Source organism: Amblyraja radiata, chromosome 5 (genome assembly GCF_010909765.2).
Source record: "Amblyraja radiata isolate CabotCenter1 chromosome 5, sAmbRad1.1.pri, whole genome shotgun sequence".
NCBI lineage: Eukaryota > Metazoa > Chordata > Chondrichthyes > Rajiformes > Rajidae > Amblyraja > Amblyraja radiata.
In genome coordinates this window covers 94,890,726-94,906,894 of record NC_045960.1, presented here as the reverse complement: position 1 = coordinate 94,906,894, position 16,169 = coordinate 94,890,726, and the positions used below count along the sequence as shown (strand labels likewise).

At 41.2% G+C, this 16,169-nt stretch overlaps 2 protein-coding genes across 3 annotated transcripts in view; one reads left to right on the top strand and one right to left on the bottom strand.

Annotated features, from left to right (window-relative positions):
- The window catches only part of shprh (SNF2 histone linker PHD RING helicase), a 65,588-nt gene extending 65,335 nt beyond the window's left edge, over positions 1-253 (bottom strand). Inside the window, exon 1 of one of the 2 annotated variants that reach the window (XM_033021842.1) lies at positions 64-253. In XM_033021842.1, the coding sequence (XP_032877733.1) occupies positions 64-235 (172 nt within the window). In that variant the 5' untranslated portion in view covers positions 236-253. The remainder of the gene's footprint in view (positions 1-63) is intronic. The other variant, XM_033021843.1, reaches the window with a different exon arrangement.
- nup43 (nucleoporin 43) lies at positions 170-14,889 on the top strand. Its single transcript, XM_033021844.1, has 8 exons — positions 170-308; positions 2,059-2,181; positions 2,741-2,818; positions 3,253-3,415; positions 5,735-5,870; positions 7,359-7,510; positions 13,689-13,808; positions 14,554-14,889. The coding sequence occupies exons 1-8, from the start codon at positions 198-200 to the stop codon at positions 14,769-14,771; spliced, it is 1,101 nt and encodes a 366-aa protein (XP_032877735.1). The 5' UTR covers positions 170-197; the 3' UTR covers positions 14,772-14,889.
- The last annotated feature ends 1,280 nt before the right edge of the window (positions 14,890-16,169 follow it).

Genomic DNA, 16,169 nt, shown 5'->3' with positions numbered 1-16,169 from the left:
ATCACTCAACGCCAACACTCGTGCAGGAAAACTGCTCGGACGATCGTTAAGGAGGTTACTTACAGCATGGTGGGACGTTCTCGGGGAGATATTCTGCCCTGTAACCATGGCGACTGCAGCCGGAGACCGGGACTGGCGGAGGAGACCCCTCCCGGAAGAGGCCGGCATCCTCCCGGAAGTCAGCGCTGCACGCAGTCATGTACGGCCGCTTCGTGTCTCGGAAGATCAGTCGCATCCGATGGCGGCCGGAGCCTGCCTCCGCGCTGCAGCCGCCGGAGAGTATCGCCACCGGCTCCTGGGACGCGGAGGTGTGTGCACTCCGGAAGGAAACGTGGATGGAGGCGGGACTGCGGGAGGTGGCGCGGAAAGCTATGACAGGGAAGGGCAAGATGAGGAAGGCGGGAGGAATCAAATATAGCTCTGCTCTATAATCTTTGGGAGGAATGGCACAGGCGAGGGAGGGGGCAGTGCCGGGACAGACAAGTGGAGCTGGGGGAGGCGGGCAAGGGACATGTAGTAGTAAAGGAGTTGGGCTGGGGTGCGGGAGCATGGAGGAGTTGGGGGGGAGGGGGCAAGAGGAGTTGGGGGGGGGAGGGGCAAGAGGAGTTGAGGGGGAGGGGGCAAGAGGAGTTGAGGGGGCAAGAGGGGTTGGGGGGGGCAAGAGGAGTTGGGGGGGGCAAGAGGAGTTGAGGGGGCAAGAGGGGTTGGGGGGGGCAAGAGGAGTTGAGGGGGCAAGAGGAGTTGGGGGGGCAAGAGGAGTTGGGGCAAGAGGAGTTGGGGGGGAGGGGGCAAGAGTAGTTGGGGGGGAGGGGCAAAAGGAGTTGGGGGGAGGGGGCAAGAAGAGGAGGGGGCAAGAGGAGGGGGAGGGGGCAAGAAGAGTTGGGGGAGGGGGCAAGAAGAGGAGGGGGAGGGGGCAAGAAGAGTTGGGGAGGGGGCAAGAGGAGTTGGGGAGGGGGCAAGAGGAGTTAGAGGGGGAGGGGGCAAGAGGAGTTGGGGAGGGGGCAAGAGGAGTTAGAGGGGGAGGGGGCAAGAGGAGTTAGGGGGGAAGGACAAGATGAGTTAGGGGGAGGGGGCAAGAGGAGTTGGGGGGAGGGGGCAAGAGGAGTTGGGGGGGGGAGGGGGAAATAAAACGTAAGCATGAGTTTTCAGAACCAAGGAAAACTGGCCGGTAATGTAAAATACCCACCAAACTGTGTATCACAACTGTGTATCTCTGGCTCATTAAAAGTTGTCTGGCTCCTTAAAAGTGTCTCCGCTCCTCCCCCCCCCCCCCCCCCCCCCCCCCCCCCCCCCCCCACCCCTTCTCCGCTCTTTTAAAGTACTTACCTGTGCTAGCCGTCTTAACCTTCCTGTTCATCGCGGTGTGTGTATCACCTTGGCTTTGCACCATGTGAATTTCAGACAGTGCTCCCCCGCTTTCCCTGGACCCACCTTTGCGATGTGTTTGTGTGTTCCACTCTTGACACTCGCCGTTCCACTTCCCGGTTTTTCAGCGACTGCCGCGAGCTTGACACTCGTTGGCAGTCCGCTGAAAAATCGCCTAAGTGGGACAGGCCCTTAGGATATTTGGGATTGAGATAAGGAGAAATGTCTTCACTCTGACAATGGTTTACTTATGCAATAAGCGAGTTCGGTATTCCGACTGCGCATTCCCAGGTCATAGGTCACTCGCTATAAACATTCTCGGTAGCTGTGCTGCTGCATGTCTGCAGGCCTACGTTTCGTCTGGGGTCGGGCATGGGTCTCCGGCGCTGCGGGCGTTGTTGTGTTGGGGGGGGTGGGGGGAAGGGTGGGCAGTCCAGTGGCGGTTCGGCAGCACTTGCGGCGCCGGGGACCCGGGTTCTATCCTGGCTTTGGATGAGCCGCGGGTCTGTGTGCGCGCAGCAGCCGAGAATGTCTCTCATTGTGTAGTACGATATGTAGTCTCACTCAAAGGCCAGCAAATTTGTCGTCATCATTCCACAGTCTGAGTAAACTAATTAATCTGTGAAGTACAGTAGTAATTTTTCCTATTTTGAAACCTCGCTAATGATGTTTTTTCCCCCCTCCCCCAAGCAGCAGAACAAAGTATGCCTTTGGGAGGCATATGGCACTGATAACACTGAATCAGAGCACTTGTTTGTGGAGGACCCTGAGCTCAAGTGTGAAATAAACCACGATGGTGATGTTATGGATTTACAGGTAACTGCTAAGCAGTGATCAAGTTTATAATAGATTTTGCTGCAAATCTAATTCTCCCAGCACTAGACTGCATTTGGAATATCTCCCAATAAAATGCAGATGGAAATAGCTAAATACTTGGAAGATTGAGGATTTGAAGATTATGGGGAACTAGCACAGACCACGAGCATAGATCAGCCATGATCATGTTGAATGACAGGGCAGGCTTGAGGGCCTGGTGGGCTTCCCCTATTTCCTTGTGTCTTGATTCTCAATTAAAAAACTACCTATTTTAAAAAAAAGGTATATTTGGGCTTGTGAGTGACTGCTATCCCTCTAGGTTTTCAAATCAAGTGACCTTTGGGATTATTTATTAAATTTTACATTTTGTGCATATTTGTTTCTATACAGCACCTGATCCCCTTTGCTACAGCAACTTTGTGCTGACTTTCTACTGTTATAACATCCAACTGTCAACATATAAAATTAGCAGTTTGCTTTCTTTTTGTAGTTTTTAAAAATATATATTTTTTATTAGAAGCAAGCATGTATCATAATAAAAACATTTCATTTGTTGTAGTTTTTTGACCAGGAGAGGATTGTCACAGCTTCGTCTACAGGAAGTGTGAATCTATTCCAACATCAACCCAGCAGCGAGGTAATAACGCTCAATTATGACATTTCCACAGTGCTTCCATATTTTGTCTTATAATATTTAGTTTAGAGACACAGCACAGAAACGGGTCCGCGCCGACCGGCGATCCCCGTACACTAACACTATCCTTCACACACTGGGCACAATTTACATTTGTACCAAGCCAATTTACTTACAGACCTGTATGTCTTTGGAGTGTGGGAGGAAACCGAAGATCTCGGAGAAAGCCCATGCGGTCACAGGGAGAACGTGCAAACTCCGTACAGACAACACCCCTAGTCTGGATAGAAGCCTGGGCTCTGGCGCTGTAAAGCAGCAACTCTACCACTGCGCCACTGTGCCGCCCAATTATTTTATTGTTTCCGCTGTCAATGTTGTGCTTGTTTCAGATATCCTGATCCAGTTCCTATTTTGTTTTCTCTTTGCCTCTCCTGCAGACTCTTACTCTTTCCCAGCGCTGGGACCGTATCCACTATCATTTGAACACCAGCGCCCCCTGCACCAGCGTGGTTTGTAGTTATCCTGACATTGTTACCGTTGGGGAGGATGGACGAATCAATCATATCCTAGCTGACTTGAAGGAACCGGTGCGGGTCATAGGTGGGTGAAGGAAAGTAAGGCTGAGTTTAATAAAGAACACTGCAGAGCAGGAAACATCAGATACCAGCGGATGTGTTTAACTATAATAGGCTTGCTCCTCCTCCATGGGTCACCACCTCTGTGGGAGGGGACTTCATACTCAATCACATGGTTTCCTCTTCCTTCATCTGAATTTATGATCATCCCCAAATTTGAATTGTTCCACCAACGGTGAATGGGTTTTCACAATCAAAGCAACAAATATCTTTAATAGCTTAAAACAAAACAAATGAATGCTATGAGAAGAGAAACAGAGTAGGTTTGGAAAGAGAACATAGAGGGTTGCATATAACTAAAGCAATTGGTATGTTGACATTTAATAAATGAATGAATAAGTTTATTGGTCAAGTATTCACATGGAATTTGCCTTGGTGCACCGCCCACAAGTGCCAACATGACATACAGTGACAGTTACAAATGACACATAAAACACTAAACATTAATAATAAAACACCATTGATCAAACATGCGAACCAAACAAAATACCAGAGCAAAAGGAGGCTACAGATTTTTGGCTATTGAGTAGAGCTACTACTCGTGGAAAAATGCTGTTTTTTTGTCTGGCTGTGGCAGCTTTGACAGTCTGGAGTCGCCTTCCAGAGGAAAGTGATTCAAAGAGTTTGTGGCCAGGATAAGAGGGGTCAGAGATGATCTTACCCGCTCGCTTCCTGGCCCTTGCAGTGCACAGTTCGTCAATGGAGGGAAGGTTGCAGCCAATAATCTTCTCAGCTGCAGCCTCCGGGCGTCGTGCTTGGTGGCTGAGCCAAACCAGACCATGATGGAGAAGGTGAGGACAGACTCTACGATAGCCGTATAGAATTGGACCATCATTGCCTGTGGCAGATTGTGCTTCCTCAGGGGATGGAAGGGGATGGAAAGTAAGAAAGCGTTATTGCAATAATTAGACCAAACTTGGGAAAGTGCTGGTTATTTCCTCTGGTTTGAGGGATTACATACAGGATACAAGTGAGGAGATGGTTCTCAAAAAAGCTATGATCCAGTTGAATGGTGCACCCAGTTCAAGAGACTAAGTATCTTAATCCTGTTTGTAATGCTTTTTAAATGATGTGGGATTATTTTTAAAGAATGAAAGTACAATGTATAGATATATATCAACTTTATCAACATCCCAAGCTCTTTGCAATAATGTAATCCAAATAAATTGTCACAGCCATAAAATCTGGTGTGGAGTTTAAGATTAGAACGTTCCCTTCTGTTTATTGACATCTGTACATAGGTATTTTCTCGTCTGACTTTTGATCCAGGCTCTTTGGGGAATCTAGGCAGTCAGGAAAAAAGAGAATATGTTAACATTTTCTAAATCTTCTTCACTTGCTGCACTTAATGAGATTCTGCATTTGCAGAACTAATTTTATGAATAATTTAAACTGTTAGCATTAGTTTTTCACGTTGCCCTTTTGAAAATGTATCTCCGAAATTTATGCTTGGTAACTAGTGAGAGCTACCTCAACTCATTGCCATTGTAAATCTTTCAGTTTTGAATCTCCTGCCGTGTAGTAATGTAACACTGATCTCTGCTTTCTGGTTTTGTATTTAATATGCAGATATTGGATTATGTTTTCTGATGTACTTTATTTTGAATGATTTTGGCCTTCTAGGCTATTGGAGTTGAAGTCCATGTTTTTGGTCAGTGGGGTAGTTTCCAAATGTCTAAAGCTAGGAAAGAGGTGCAGATGTTCAGGGAAACGAATTAATTTATGATATATTAACTGGGATTGTATTTTATAGCGGTGAAGAATTTGAATGACATGCCCAATACAAAGGTCAATTGCAAAACTTCCAACTTGCTCAAGTTGACAGCTTCTAAATCCAGTAAAAAAAATTAGCATATAGAACTAGTGTTTCTAACATGGCAAGACAAACTTTTACCAGTCACTTTCTATTTAATGTGGCCTCGTGCACCATTAAGATAATGCACAGTGAAAGTGTGACAGAGGGATACCAGAGTGATTTATCCGTTTGCCTTTAAATAATGGCATTGTTTTGTTTGTCCCTGCCTAAGAGAACTTGGGAAGAGGCCTGCCTTCACCGTCATTTTTCGGGACTCTGCTGGGAGGATCTGTGCTCAAGTCCTTGGAAACAAGTACATGGCTGGTACATGATAAATGAATTAATGTTGCAAAGTGAGAACAGGCTTTTGCAATAGAGCTGCCTCACCAGACACTAATAGTTGAACAGAATTCGCATTGACAAGTTTTTCATGTTTGTTTGTTAGAAATTGGCTTCCAGATCTCATCTTATTATTCCCTCTCTTTTCAGATAATGCTGACAGCAGTTCACTCAATGCAGTTACGTTTCTGCGAACTACAGAGATTTTGACAGTCAATTCTATTGGGCAGTTGAAAATCTGGGACTTCAGAAAACCAGGAGACAAACCATTACAGATATTTTCTTTGTAAGTTGAACGATTATGTATTCACTTAACCCTATATCTTATGCAGGAAATATAATGGTAAAGTACAAGTGTGCAGCAGGTTAGGACGTCTTGGATAATTATAGTTGCATAGGCAAGATCTGCATGTTGAAACTTTAAAGTCCTTTTATCTATAATGCGAAGTAAATACTAATGGAACTGCACAACAGATTATACAAAGTTCCAAAAAGGATTTGAGTGGAAAGAATCCAGATCATTTTAAGAATCTGTCTACAGCTCCAGTTGCAGATGACACCTTTCAGATTCCAGCCACGTGGTGTTTAAAAAAAAAAAAAAATCTATTGGTCACTGGTAATTGTTTTTCCCTTATACCTGTGAGCTCTAGTCCTTGGCCCCTCTACCAGTGGAGAGATTCCACTCTGTCCCCTCAACGTTTTATATACTTACAACAAAACCCTAATTCTCCTCCTTTAAAGAAAACGGCTCCAGCCCTTCTCGTCCATCCATGTAATTATAGTCCCTCAAGCAAGGGACCATTCTCAAATCTTTCCTGGACCCTCTCTGATGCTTTCACATCTTTTCTATAATGAAGATAAGTGAACATAATCGTCCAATTGAGGTCAGACCACTGTTTTATAAAGATTTGACACCACATTCCTATTTTCATACTCTATGCCTCTATTGATAAAATCCTCAGCATCCATGTACAAATTCCCATTTTTGTTCTAAATACATTCCACTCCTCCGTATGCTATCCTTTTACTATTTAAATATGGCTATATTTTTAGATTCTTATTTAGGGGGTTGCCAGTTAATCTTTTCTCATACACCTTCTTTGTCTCACATGTTTAGTTTCTCTTTCTCATGATCCTTTTGTAATCAGCCTGGTTATCACTGGTATTTACACGCCCACAGGACATAAGCAGACTTGATTTGCTTTCTTTTCCTTTGTACCTCTTTTGTCACTCAGGGAGATTTGTATGTGTTAGTTCTCCCTTTGCCACCCCCCTACGTGGGTGTGTCTGAACTGCACCTGAATCATCTCTTCCATAAAGGCAATCAATAGTTCGAGTGCTGCTTATAAACTTTGCGTTCCAATGTACTTGGGCCGAATCTACTTGCATCCCATTGAAATAACTTGTCAGCTCCTCCAAATCAAATAATAGTTGCATGCTCTAATTTACCCATGGTGCCTTTTACACACTACTGCTAATAATTACAGGTTATGCATCCTTATGTTTAGGATGAAGGACCTGTATTTTCTATTGGATATTTGACTATTGTATTTAATATATTTCCATCTCAACTTACTACAGGGATTAATTAATTTGTATGTTTGGTTCCTACTTCTGAACTTCCATGAATCAAAATGTTATTTCCACACTACTGCCAAACCTTACATTATCTTAGAGCTCTAATGGCTGTGCAAACTTGTGTTTAGAATTTAAATTATTTTAATTGTTTGCTTAGTCTTTTGTTTCCTTTCTGGATGCTTCTCTTTGTTTTCAGCACAGATGAACGAGTGCCCCTGCACTGTGTAGACAGACATCCGAGTCAGCAGCATATAGTGGGGACAGGTGGCCAGGATGGAACACTATGTATCTGGGATATCAGACAAGGAAGTGTTCCGATCTCCGTGTTGGATGCTCATTCTGCAGAAAGTGAGTTTGAATCTTCTCATCTGACTAAGCCTCTGATAACTGAGCATTTGCACCACTAATTTGTGTTATTGATTAAATCTATGAGTTTAAAGGTCACCTTGTTTTCAGTGAGTGGGGAATTTAATCCTGATTTGAGACTTGCATTAAAGTGTAGGAGTGCATTTGCATGTCAATCAATTATTTTCATGAGGAAAGTCTTCAGCTAGAGTGGGTAAAATGTGGAACCCGACACCACAACAAAAACCACACAACTCACCTAGATATGGTTAAGACAAGTTACGGGTGAAAAATAAAGGATATTCTGAAAAGGTTAGATGAAGAAGGGTTGGGGAGTTCCGATAGCTTGTATTTACATGCAAGTTTTTAAGATTTTTTAGAATTGCATAGATGTCAATAGTACTATAGAACTCCACAATTCTGCATCCAATTGCTGATAGTTCAGCATCTGGGTCACTTGTTAGTAAGCTAGGAGTCCAGAGTGTGAGAATGTGGGAACAAGTAGCTGCAGATGCAGGTAAATACACAACAGGACACAAAGTCTGAAGGTCTTGACCCAAAACGTCACTTATCCGTGTTCCCCAGAGATGCTATCTTTTTTTTCCTTCTTTTTATTTATTTATTTATTTATTTTATTAGAAGTACGGTAAATTACAATAACACACAACACATATATCTTAATACATTTTTTGTACCGCTTCATTTTTTTATTTTTTTTTTAAAGCTTTAAGAAAAAGATAGAAGTAAGGAAAGTAAAGAAGGTGCGCAAGAGTTGTGAAGTGCAGGAGAGTGTTGGGAAAAGAAAGCCCCTTAGAAAAGAAGTTAGAGAAGGAAGTAAAGTAAGAAAGTAGACCCTAGAAAAGAAAGAAAAAGAAAGTAAGGACAATCGCTCTATTATAACATTAAACTCCGCAGAAAGACTACCAACCAAGTCTGTTTTTGTTGTTTTATCTCCCAATGCCAGGTCCTGATACCATTTATTTATTTATTTATTTTTAAAATTACTATTGCACCTCATGCTTGTAATAGGTCCATAAACGTAGACCACGTCTTTTGGAATTGGTTTGCTTTATCTGCTAAGAGGAATCTCATCTCTTCCAGGTGTAATGTTTCAAACATATTTGATATCCACATTTTTATTGTTGGTGTGGGCGCATTTTTCCAGAATTTAAGTATGAGCTTTTTTCCCATTATTAGCCCGTAATTGAGTAAATTCTTCTGATACACGTTTAATTCAGGGATACCTTCCGATATCCCAAAAATGATCCATTCTGGTTTTGGTACCAGTTTTATTTTAATTAATTTTGAAAAAATATCAAATATTCCATGCCAGAATTTTTGGATTTTTGTACAAAAAACAAAAGAGTGCGCTATGGTAGCTTCTTGACACAGACATTTATCACAGATTGGTGAAACATTAGGAAAGATTTTATTTAATTTAGTTTTTGAATAGTATAGTCTATGTAATGTTTTGAATTGGATAAGCGTATGTCGTACATTGATCGAGCATTTATGCACCTGTAGTAAATGTTTATCCCAGCTCTCTTTTGAAATTTTTATAGCTAATTCTTGTTCCCAGTCTCTTCTAATTCCATCTGTTGTGGGTATTTCTATGTTTAAAATGATATTATATAAGTACGATATTAAGTTAGCTGATTCCGCCTTTGTCTTCATTGCTTCATCCAGTAAGTCGGAAGGCATATTATGATAGTCTTTTGTGTATTTTTTCAAATAATCACAAATTTGAAGATATTTAAAATATTGGTTATTTTTCAAATTATATTTCAGTTGTAGTTGTTGAAATGATAGTAATTTTCCCACTTCATACAGATCTTCGAGCGTTTTGATTCCCATTCTTTTCCAATGTATAAATGATTTGTCTATGATTGATGGTTTAAACGATGGGTTATTGGCTATTGGTATTGAGAGAGATAGGTTTCTTAATTTTAGATTCTGTTTTATTTGTTTCCATGTTCTAATTGTGCTATGTATAATTGGGTTTTTATTATAATTTTTATTATTCAGATTTATTGGTGAGAGGATAATCGCTCCTATATTACTCGGGGAGCAGTCCCCTTTTTCCATTACAATCCAGTCCGCCTGCTGGGCAGAATTGTCCAGCAGGTGAATCATATTTTTAATATTTACTGCCCAATTATAATACATAAAGTTAGGGAGTGCTAGACCCCCCCACTCTTTTCGTTTATTAAGGTGTGTTCTTTGTATTCTATGGGGTTTATAATCCCATATGAAATTTGTAATGTCTGAGTCCAATTTTTTGAAAAACTTTTTTGGGAGATATATAGGTATTGATTGAAATAGGTATAGAATTTGTGGTAAGAAAATCATTTTTATAGCGTTTATTCTGCCTATTAAGGACATCGGAAGTGTTTTCCAGAATTTAATCAAATTATTTAATTTCTTAAGTAGGGGATTATAATTGGCTTTAAACATATCCTGGTAATTTCTAGTAATTTCAATTCCCAAATATTTGAATTTTTCTGTAGCTATTTTAAAGGGGAATTTCCTGAGATGTGTTGAGTCTTTTGGTTTTATCGACATAATTTCACTTTTGTTCCAATTTATTCTATATCCTGAAAAGGATCCAAAGTCCTCAATTAAATTTAATATATTCGGTATACTAATTTGTGGTTTTGTGATGTACAGTAGTACATCATCGGCATATAGGGATATTTTGTTATTTGAATATTTTGTATTATAACCGTAAATATCCAGGTGTGTTCTTATTTTTTCAGCAAGGGGTTCAATTACCAAAGCAAATAACAGCGGAGATAATGAACAACCTTGTCTATTGCCCCTTGATAGTTCAAATTTCGAGGATAATATATTATTAGTTAGTATTCTAGCTGTAGGTTTGTTATATAATAGTTTTATCCATGCAATGAAGTTCTCTCCCAATTGGAATTTTTGCAATACTTTAATCATATAATCCCATTCTACTTGATCAAACGCTTTTTCTGCATCCAGTGAGATGATAGCTAACCAGAGATGCTATCTGACCTGCTGCGTTACTCCAGCACTTTGTGTCCCTTTGTCCTGAGTGTGAGAGTGTTTGGAGCTGCAGTTGCGGTTGGGAGTATGGGTACATTTGTGACTGGAGCTGGAATTCAGAGTGCTAGTATACTATTGCCTTTAAATTCACCAGGTTCATTAGAAAAATCATACCGCAACTTGTTTTTAAAATAAGTGAAATAAAAGTGTTGTTATGACAATTTCTTCCTTTTCCAATGTCCAACTTTCCATTGCCATAACTACACAGGTAGGTAGGACTAATCTTGTGCAGATTATAGAAAAAAGATCTTCCAGTTGTTATTTCCAGTTTAATTGATTCTTTATTGAAGTAGTTGTACAAACAAAGAGATTAACATACCAGGTCCTAATTCTTATGCAAGTTGTAGCTTTCTTTTCTCTCTCTCTGGTGAGAGCTGTGTTCTCTCCACCTTCCGTGCATGGTCTGATCTGGTCTGGTCACTCCCTGCCCAATATGATATTTAAAACGCCCTTCTATGCATCAAATGCCCACCCCCCAGTGTTCAAAATAATACTGCTAGAAATATCTAGACAAAATAATATAATATGCAATAGCTAGCCTAAACATAAATGGCTCCTACAAGTGTCTTAGGGTTTAATTAATGCTGACATGCAACAATTTGGAAGATCTCCCAGTTCAGCATTACCAAAGTCCCTAGGACACTCCTGGTGGCGGCGCGACTCGTTGCAGCGGCTCCTACAGCCTGTCTGTCTTTTTTTTATTTTTGTCTAGTTAAATGTAGTGTTTGTGTTTTTTTAAGCTTGGTTTTAAATGTGTATATGTGGGGGGCGGGGGGGGGGGAGGGGGAAACCGTTTTAAATCTCTTCCCTGTTCGGGAGACCCGACTTTTTCCCTGTCGGGTCTCTGTTGTCGTTGGGGCCTAGCACCGTGGAGCGGCCTCCAACCTGAACGACCCGGGGGCTCGGGAGACTGCGGATCTGCGGACTACTCACCATCGTGGGGCTGGCCGGCCTCGGTGCGTGGGGAGCGGTGGTGACTCGCTGCTGCGACTCGACTCCTGGGGCTCGGAGGCTCCAGCAACGCAGCCGCAGGTCCGGTGGACTGGGACATCGGGAGCTCGCGGGTCCGGGGGGAGAGAGAGACCGCTTCCCGGAGCTCCCGCAACGCGACTTCTCCAGCCCGTGTCGCAGGGTTGGAACGACCCGGACCGGGACCGTACATCACCCGGCACGGCTTCATGGCCGTGGGACTCACCATCGCACGCTGGGGCTCCGACCTTGTACTTTCAGACCGGGAGCGGGGCCGTAAATCGCCCCGCGCGGCCTAAAATGGCCGTGGGACTTATCATCACCCGCCTGGAGCTTGGACATCGGGAGAGAAATTGAGAGCAGGGGAGAGAAAAGACTTTGCCTTCCATCACAGTGGGTTCACTGTGATGGATGTTTGTGTGAACTTAATTGTGTGTATGTCTGTAGGACATTGTTTTTGTTTGTATGGCTGTGGAAACAAAATTTCGTTTGAGTCTCACTGGGGCTCAAATGACAATAAATTTGTATTGTATTGTATTGTATTGACACTGGATTATCAGAGTTTTACTCGAATAGTTACATAATTGCTGTTGGCTGTAGTTGCCTAGCATTGAAAATCATTAATGGCAATTTGTGCAGTTTGCGTTGCTTGTTTAAGAAATATTCCCCTCCCTTTACCTCATGACTGTACGTAGGATTCACTGAAACATCTGTGTGATTTTTTTTTAAATTGTATTTTTAAATTTCTCTGGTAAACCTGAGGAAAATAAACCATCCTACAGTTCCCTTTTAAGATATGACCTAATTATGGAATAAAAGGCAATCCCATACGACAAGGGCATGAGTATTTTCATCTCCAAACCCCTGAAGAAATGGACATCACTGCTCACTGGATCTCTTTTTATCTGTAATTCCATGTGCCTCCCTATCTCAGGCCTTTTGCATCGAATCTACCGATTCCTCCAACATTGAACAATGTGTGTTCAGAGCTATCTATAAAAATTAACCTACTTTAGATGGCTAACTCCATCAGTGCCCATGTCCCTCATCTGGTCATATGTCCTCATCCCTTGTACACCATGACTGAACCACAATTACTTTGTTGCACCCTCCCTAACTAATGAGCATCATTTTGGTGTGGAAAGCCCAGACATCTCTCCTCAACTTCCCCGTCCTCCATCTGCTATATCTTGTTCTCATCAATGACAGAATACAACACTGGGCATACTGTTATCTTTAGGAAGCTCCAGTCCTGTCTGCTTTCACTGATGGGTATATAAGACTCCATAGTGCTATTTGAACAGGAGAGTTTCTCTGTTGTAAAGAGTAATCCCTCAACCGACATCACTAATACAAATGTGTCATTGACAATGTTGTATTTTGTCAGACCTCACTGGGTTGTATTACAAATCAACTTCTTTCCTCAATGATTTACGATGTTCGTGTTTATTATTGTCATGTGTACTGAGGTACAGTGAAAGGCTTTGTTTTGCATGCTATCCAATCAAATCAGGTATACTATATGTAAATACAATCAAGTTAAGTACAACAGGTAGAGCAGGGGAAACGATATGGAGTGCAGAATATAGATCTCGGCATTGTAGCTCCATAGACAATGTTCAATGTCTGTAATGGGAGGATATTTTGGTGATATGGGGCACACAGTAGAAATGCTTCCTCTTATCTAAAAAGATTAATACAAATAAAACTGATAGGATGTCTACTTTCTAATGCATATTCTGAATTAAGTCTGCTCCACTATTGTCATTCAACTCCATTTCCCCTAAAGACTGTACGCCATTTTGACTATGTTGAATGCAATGTCTGTCTTATTTTCTCATTAAAATCTAACATAAGTAGATACAATTTCATATTATTACTAATTTGTCTTAAAACTTTCCTTAGCTGGATTTAAGCATTGTTTTGCAAGTCAAGTAGATAACCCTACATTGGCATTTCCACAGTGGGCAGACTAGCCTCTGTTTTGCCTCTTCCAGTTCAATGATAATAATGACTTAAATAAACTAGTAAGTGTTGTGCATGAGAAACCTTTTATCACACTGGACTGCAATTGCAATATTGCCCAGCGATTGAATGGTAAAGTATGAAGTTCTCATGGGTATACATTTTTTATTGACAGTGTGGGAAATTCATTTTCACCCTTCCAACCCTGATCATGTCTTTACCTGCTCTGAGGATGGGACTTTGTGGCATTGGAATGCATCTGTTGTTAATTCTGAAAAACCGTCTTATCTTCAAGGTAAGGACTGCTATACCTGTTCTATATTGCTTAAGTTAATATTAGCAATGGTTTAAAAAAAATATTAAATTAATTGAATCGCCCTGGAGCAATTAATGCTTTTAAATGGAAATTTGTGTAACAAAAAAACAAATGAGGGGTTCAAATCTTAAAATGCCTGAAGAGGTAAATTTGTTCATTAGATGTGTTGGTCATGGGAATGAGACTCCCCCCTCAGCATGCGAAGGCCAGAGTTAGAGTGGGAACGGACACAACCACATCTTTTAGCACCTTGCTCATCCATAATTTCTGACCTAATGATACCTAGGCTACTACCTTTCACCCGCTCCACAGTCTCGGTCTGGGTTTGTGATCTTCGAATGTTACAATCACAAGCTGCATTGAGAGGTTTAAAAACTATTTTACTACTTGTGAAATTTTGAAAAAATGCTAAGTTTAAAGCAGATCATACTCTTGGTTGTAATGGAAGCATAATTCAATTGCCAAGCAAAAATTGTAGGTGCTGGATATCTAAGCCAAAAATAGAAAATGTTGAAAATAAACCAGGGGCTGACTGTTCTTCTGGGTATTTCTAGCTTTTTCTGCGTTCAAATTGAACAACACAGTTTTTGCTTGGCAATTGAATTGTGTAAAACTGGTGGTTCTGAAAATTGGATGCTAATTCAGCTGCACATGGACTAGGGAACAGGCATTCGTTATAATCTAAAAACAAGTTATGACACTTGCCTTTCTTGTGTTTTCCCAGGTAACAGAAGCTTTATGTTGAATAATTCCAAAGTTGACTTGAACCAGTCAGTGAGCAGTGCATGGGTCGCCAGTGATATTACAAAAGGAAAAGTCGATGCCAAAAATCTACTGTCGGATTACAGTTTGTCTGTCAATAGTTTGGATGTCGTGGGAGAGCATTTAGTCTGTGGAACAGATGCAGAAGCTATTTACATTACCAGAAATCTGCAAGTCTGAATAAGCAGATTTAAATTACTGAACATGAACTAATACTCTAAAACCAAAAGCCTTGCCATTATGCTGAGCAACAACAAACGTACTTGGATAACTTTAATAAAACAATCCTTCAAAAGTGCCATGGCTGTCTGATTTTAACACCTTATGCAGAAGACCAAATGAAATTTAAATCAAGGCCATATCCTTGAGTTACAAACTTATTTTGAAGATGGATATTTTTACTGACCAAAAACACAACAGCAGTCATACAATATAACAAATGTATGAAATATTGGTTCAGCTAATTCTAAAACATCATTTTAACTATTGAACAAATCTTTTGGAAATAGTTACAAACTTATTTTAAATCTCCAATTTACTGTGATTTCAAACTGTTAAGTTGGAAATTTAAGAATCCTTACATATTGTATGACGGTTTATTATTGTCATGTGTACCGTGGTACAGTGAAAAGCTGTTTTTGTTGCATGCTATCCAGTCGGCGAAGACTATACATTATTACAATCAAGCCATCCACCTTGTACAGATAGAGGATAACATTTAGTGCAAGGTAAAATCCAATTAAAGTTAGTTCGAAGGTCTCCAATGAGGTAGACGGTAGGTCAGGACCGCTATCTAGTTGGCGAGAAGACTGATTAGTTGCCTGATAATAGCTGAGAAGAAACTACCTTTTGCCTGAGGGGAGACGGAGTGACCGGGATTAGACTGGTCCTTGATTATGCTGGTCTTGGATGGAGCTGCTCCCAAACCATTTTATGATGCATCTCGATAAAATGCTTTCCACTGTGAATCTGTAGATGTTGGAGAGGATTGTTGGGGACTTAGAGAATTTCATGAGCCTTCTGAGGAAGTAGAGGCACTGATGTGCTTACTTGGCCATTGCTTCGATATGGCTGGTTCAAGACAAATTGATGGTAATATTTATTACTAAAAACTTGAAGTTTTCAACTATCTCTACTTCGGTGCCATCAATGTATAAGGGGGTATGTGCACCACTTCACTTCCCGGAATCGATCACAATCTCCTTGTTTTTGACATTGAGGGAAAAATAATTGACTTGGGGATGCTCAATCTCTTTCCTATACTCTGTCTCAACAATATTTTATATCTGGCCCACTACAGTGGTATCGTCTGCAAATTAATTTGTAAATTGAGTTGGGTTGGTATTTGACTGCAAAGTCATGGGTGTATAAGGAGGAAAGAAGGTAGCTGTAGTCTATGAATATAAGTGTCATAGGTGGCTCTCTTATCCAGGTGTTCCAGGGATGAGTGTAGGGCCAGGAAGATGGCATCAGCCGTGGACCTGGTGTGGCGGTATGCAAATTGCAGTGGATCAAGGTTGCTTGGTAGGCTGAATTTAATATGAAGTAAGGATGAGTTGAATATTTGCTAAATTTAGC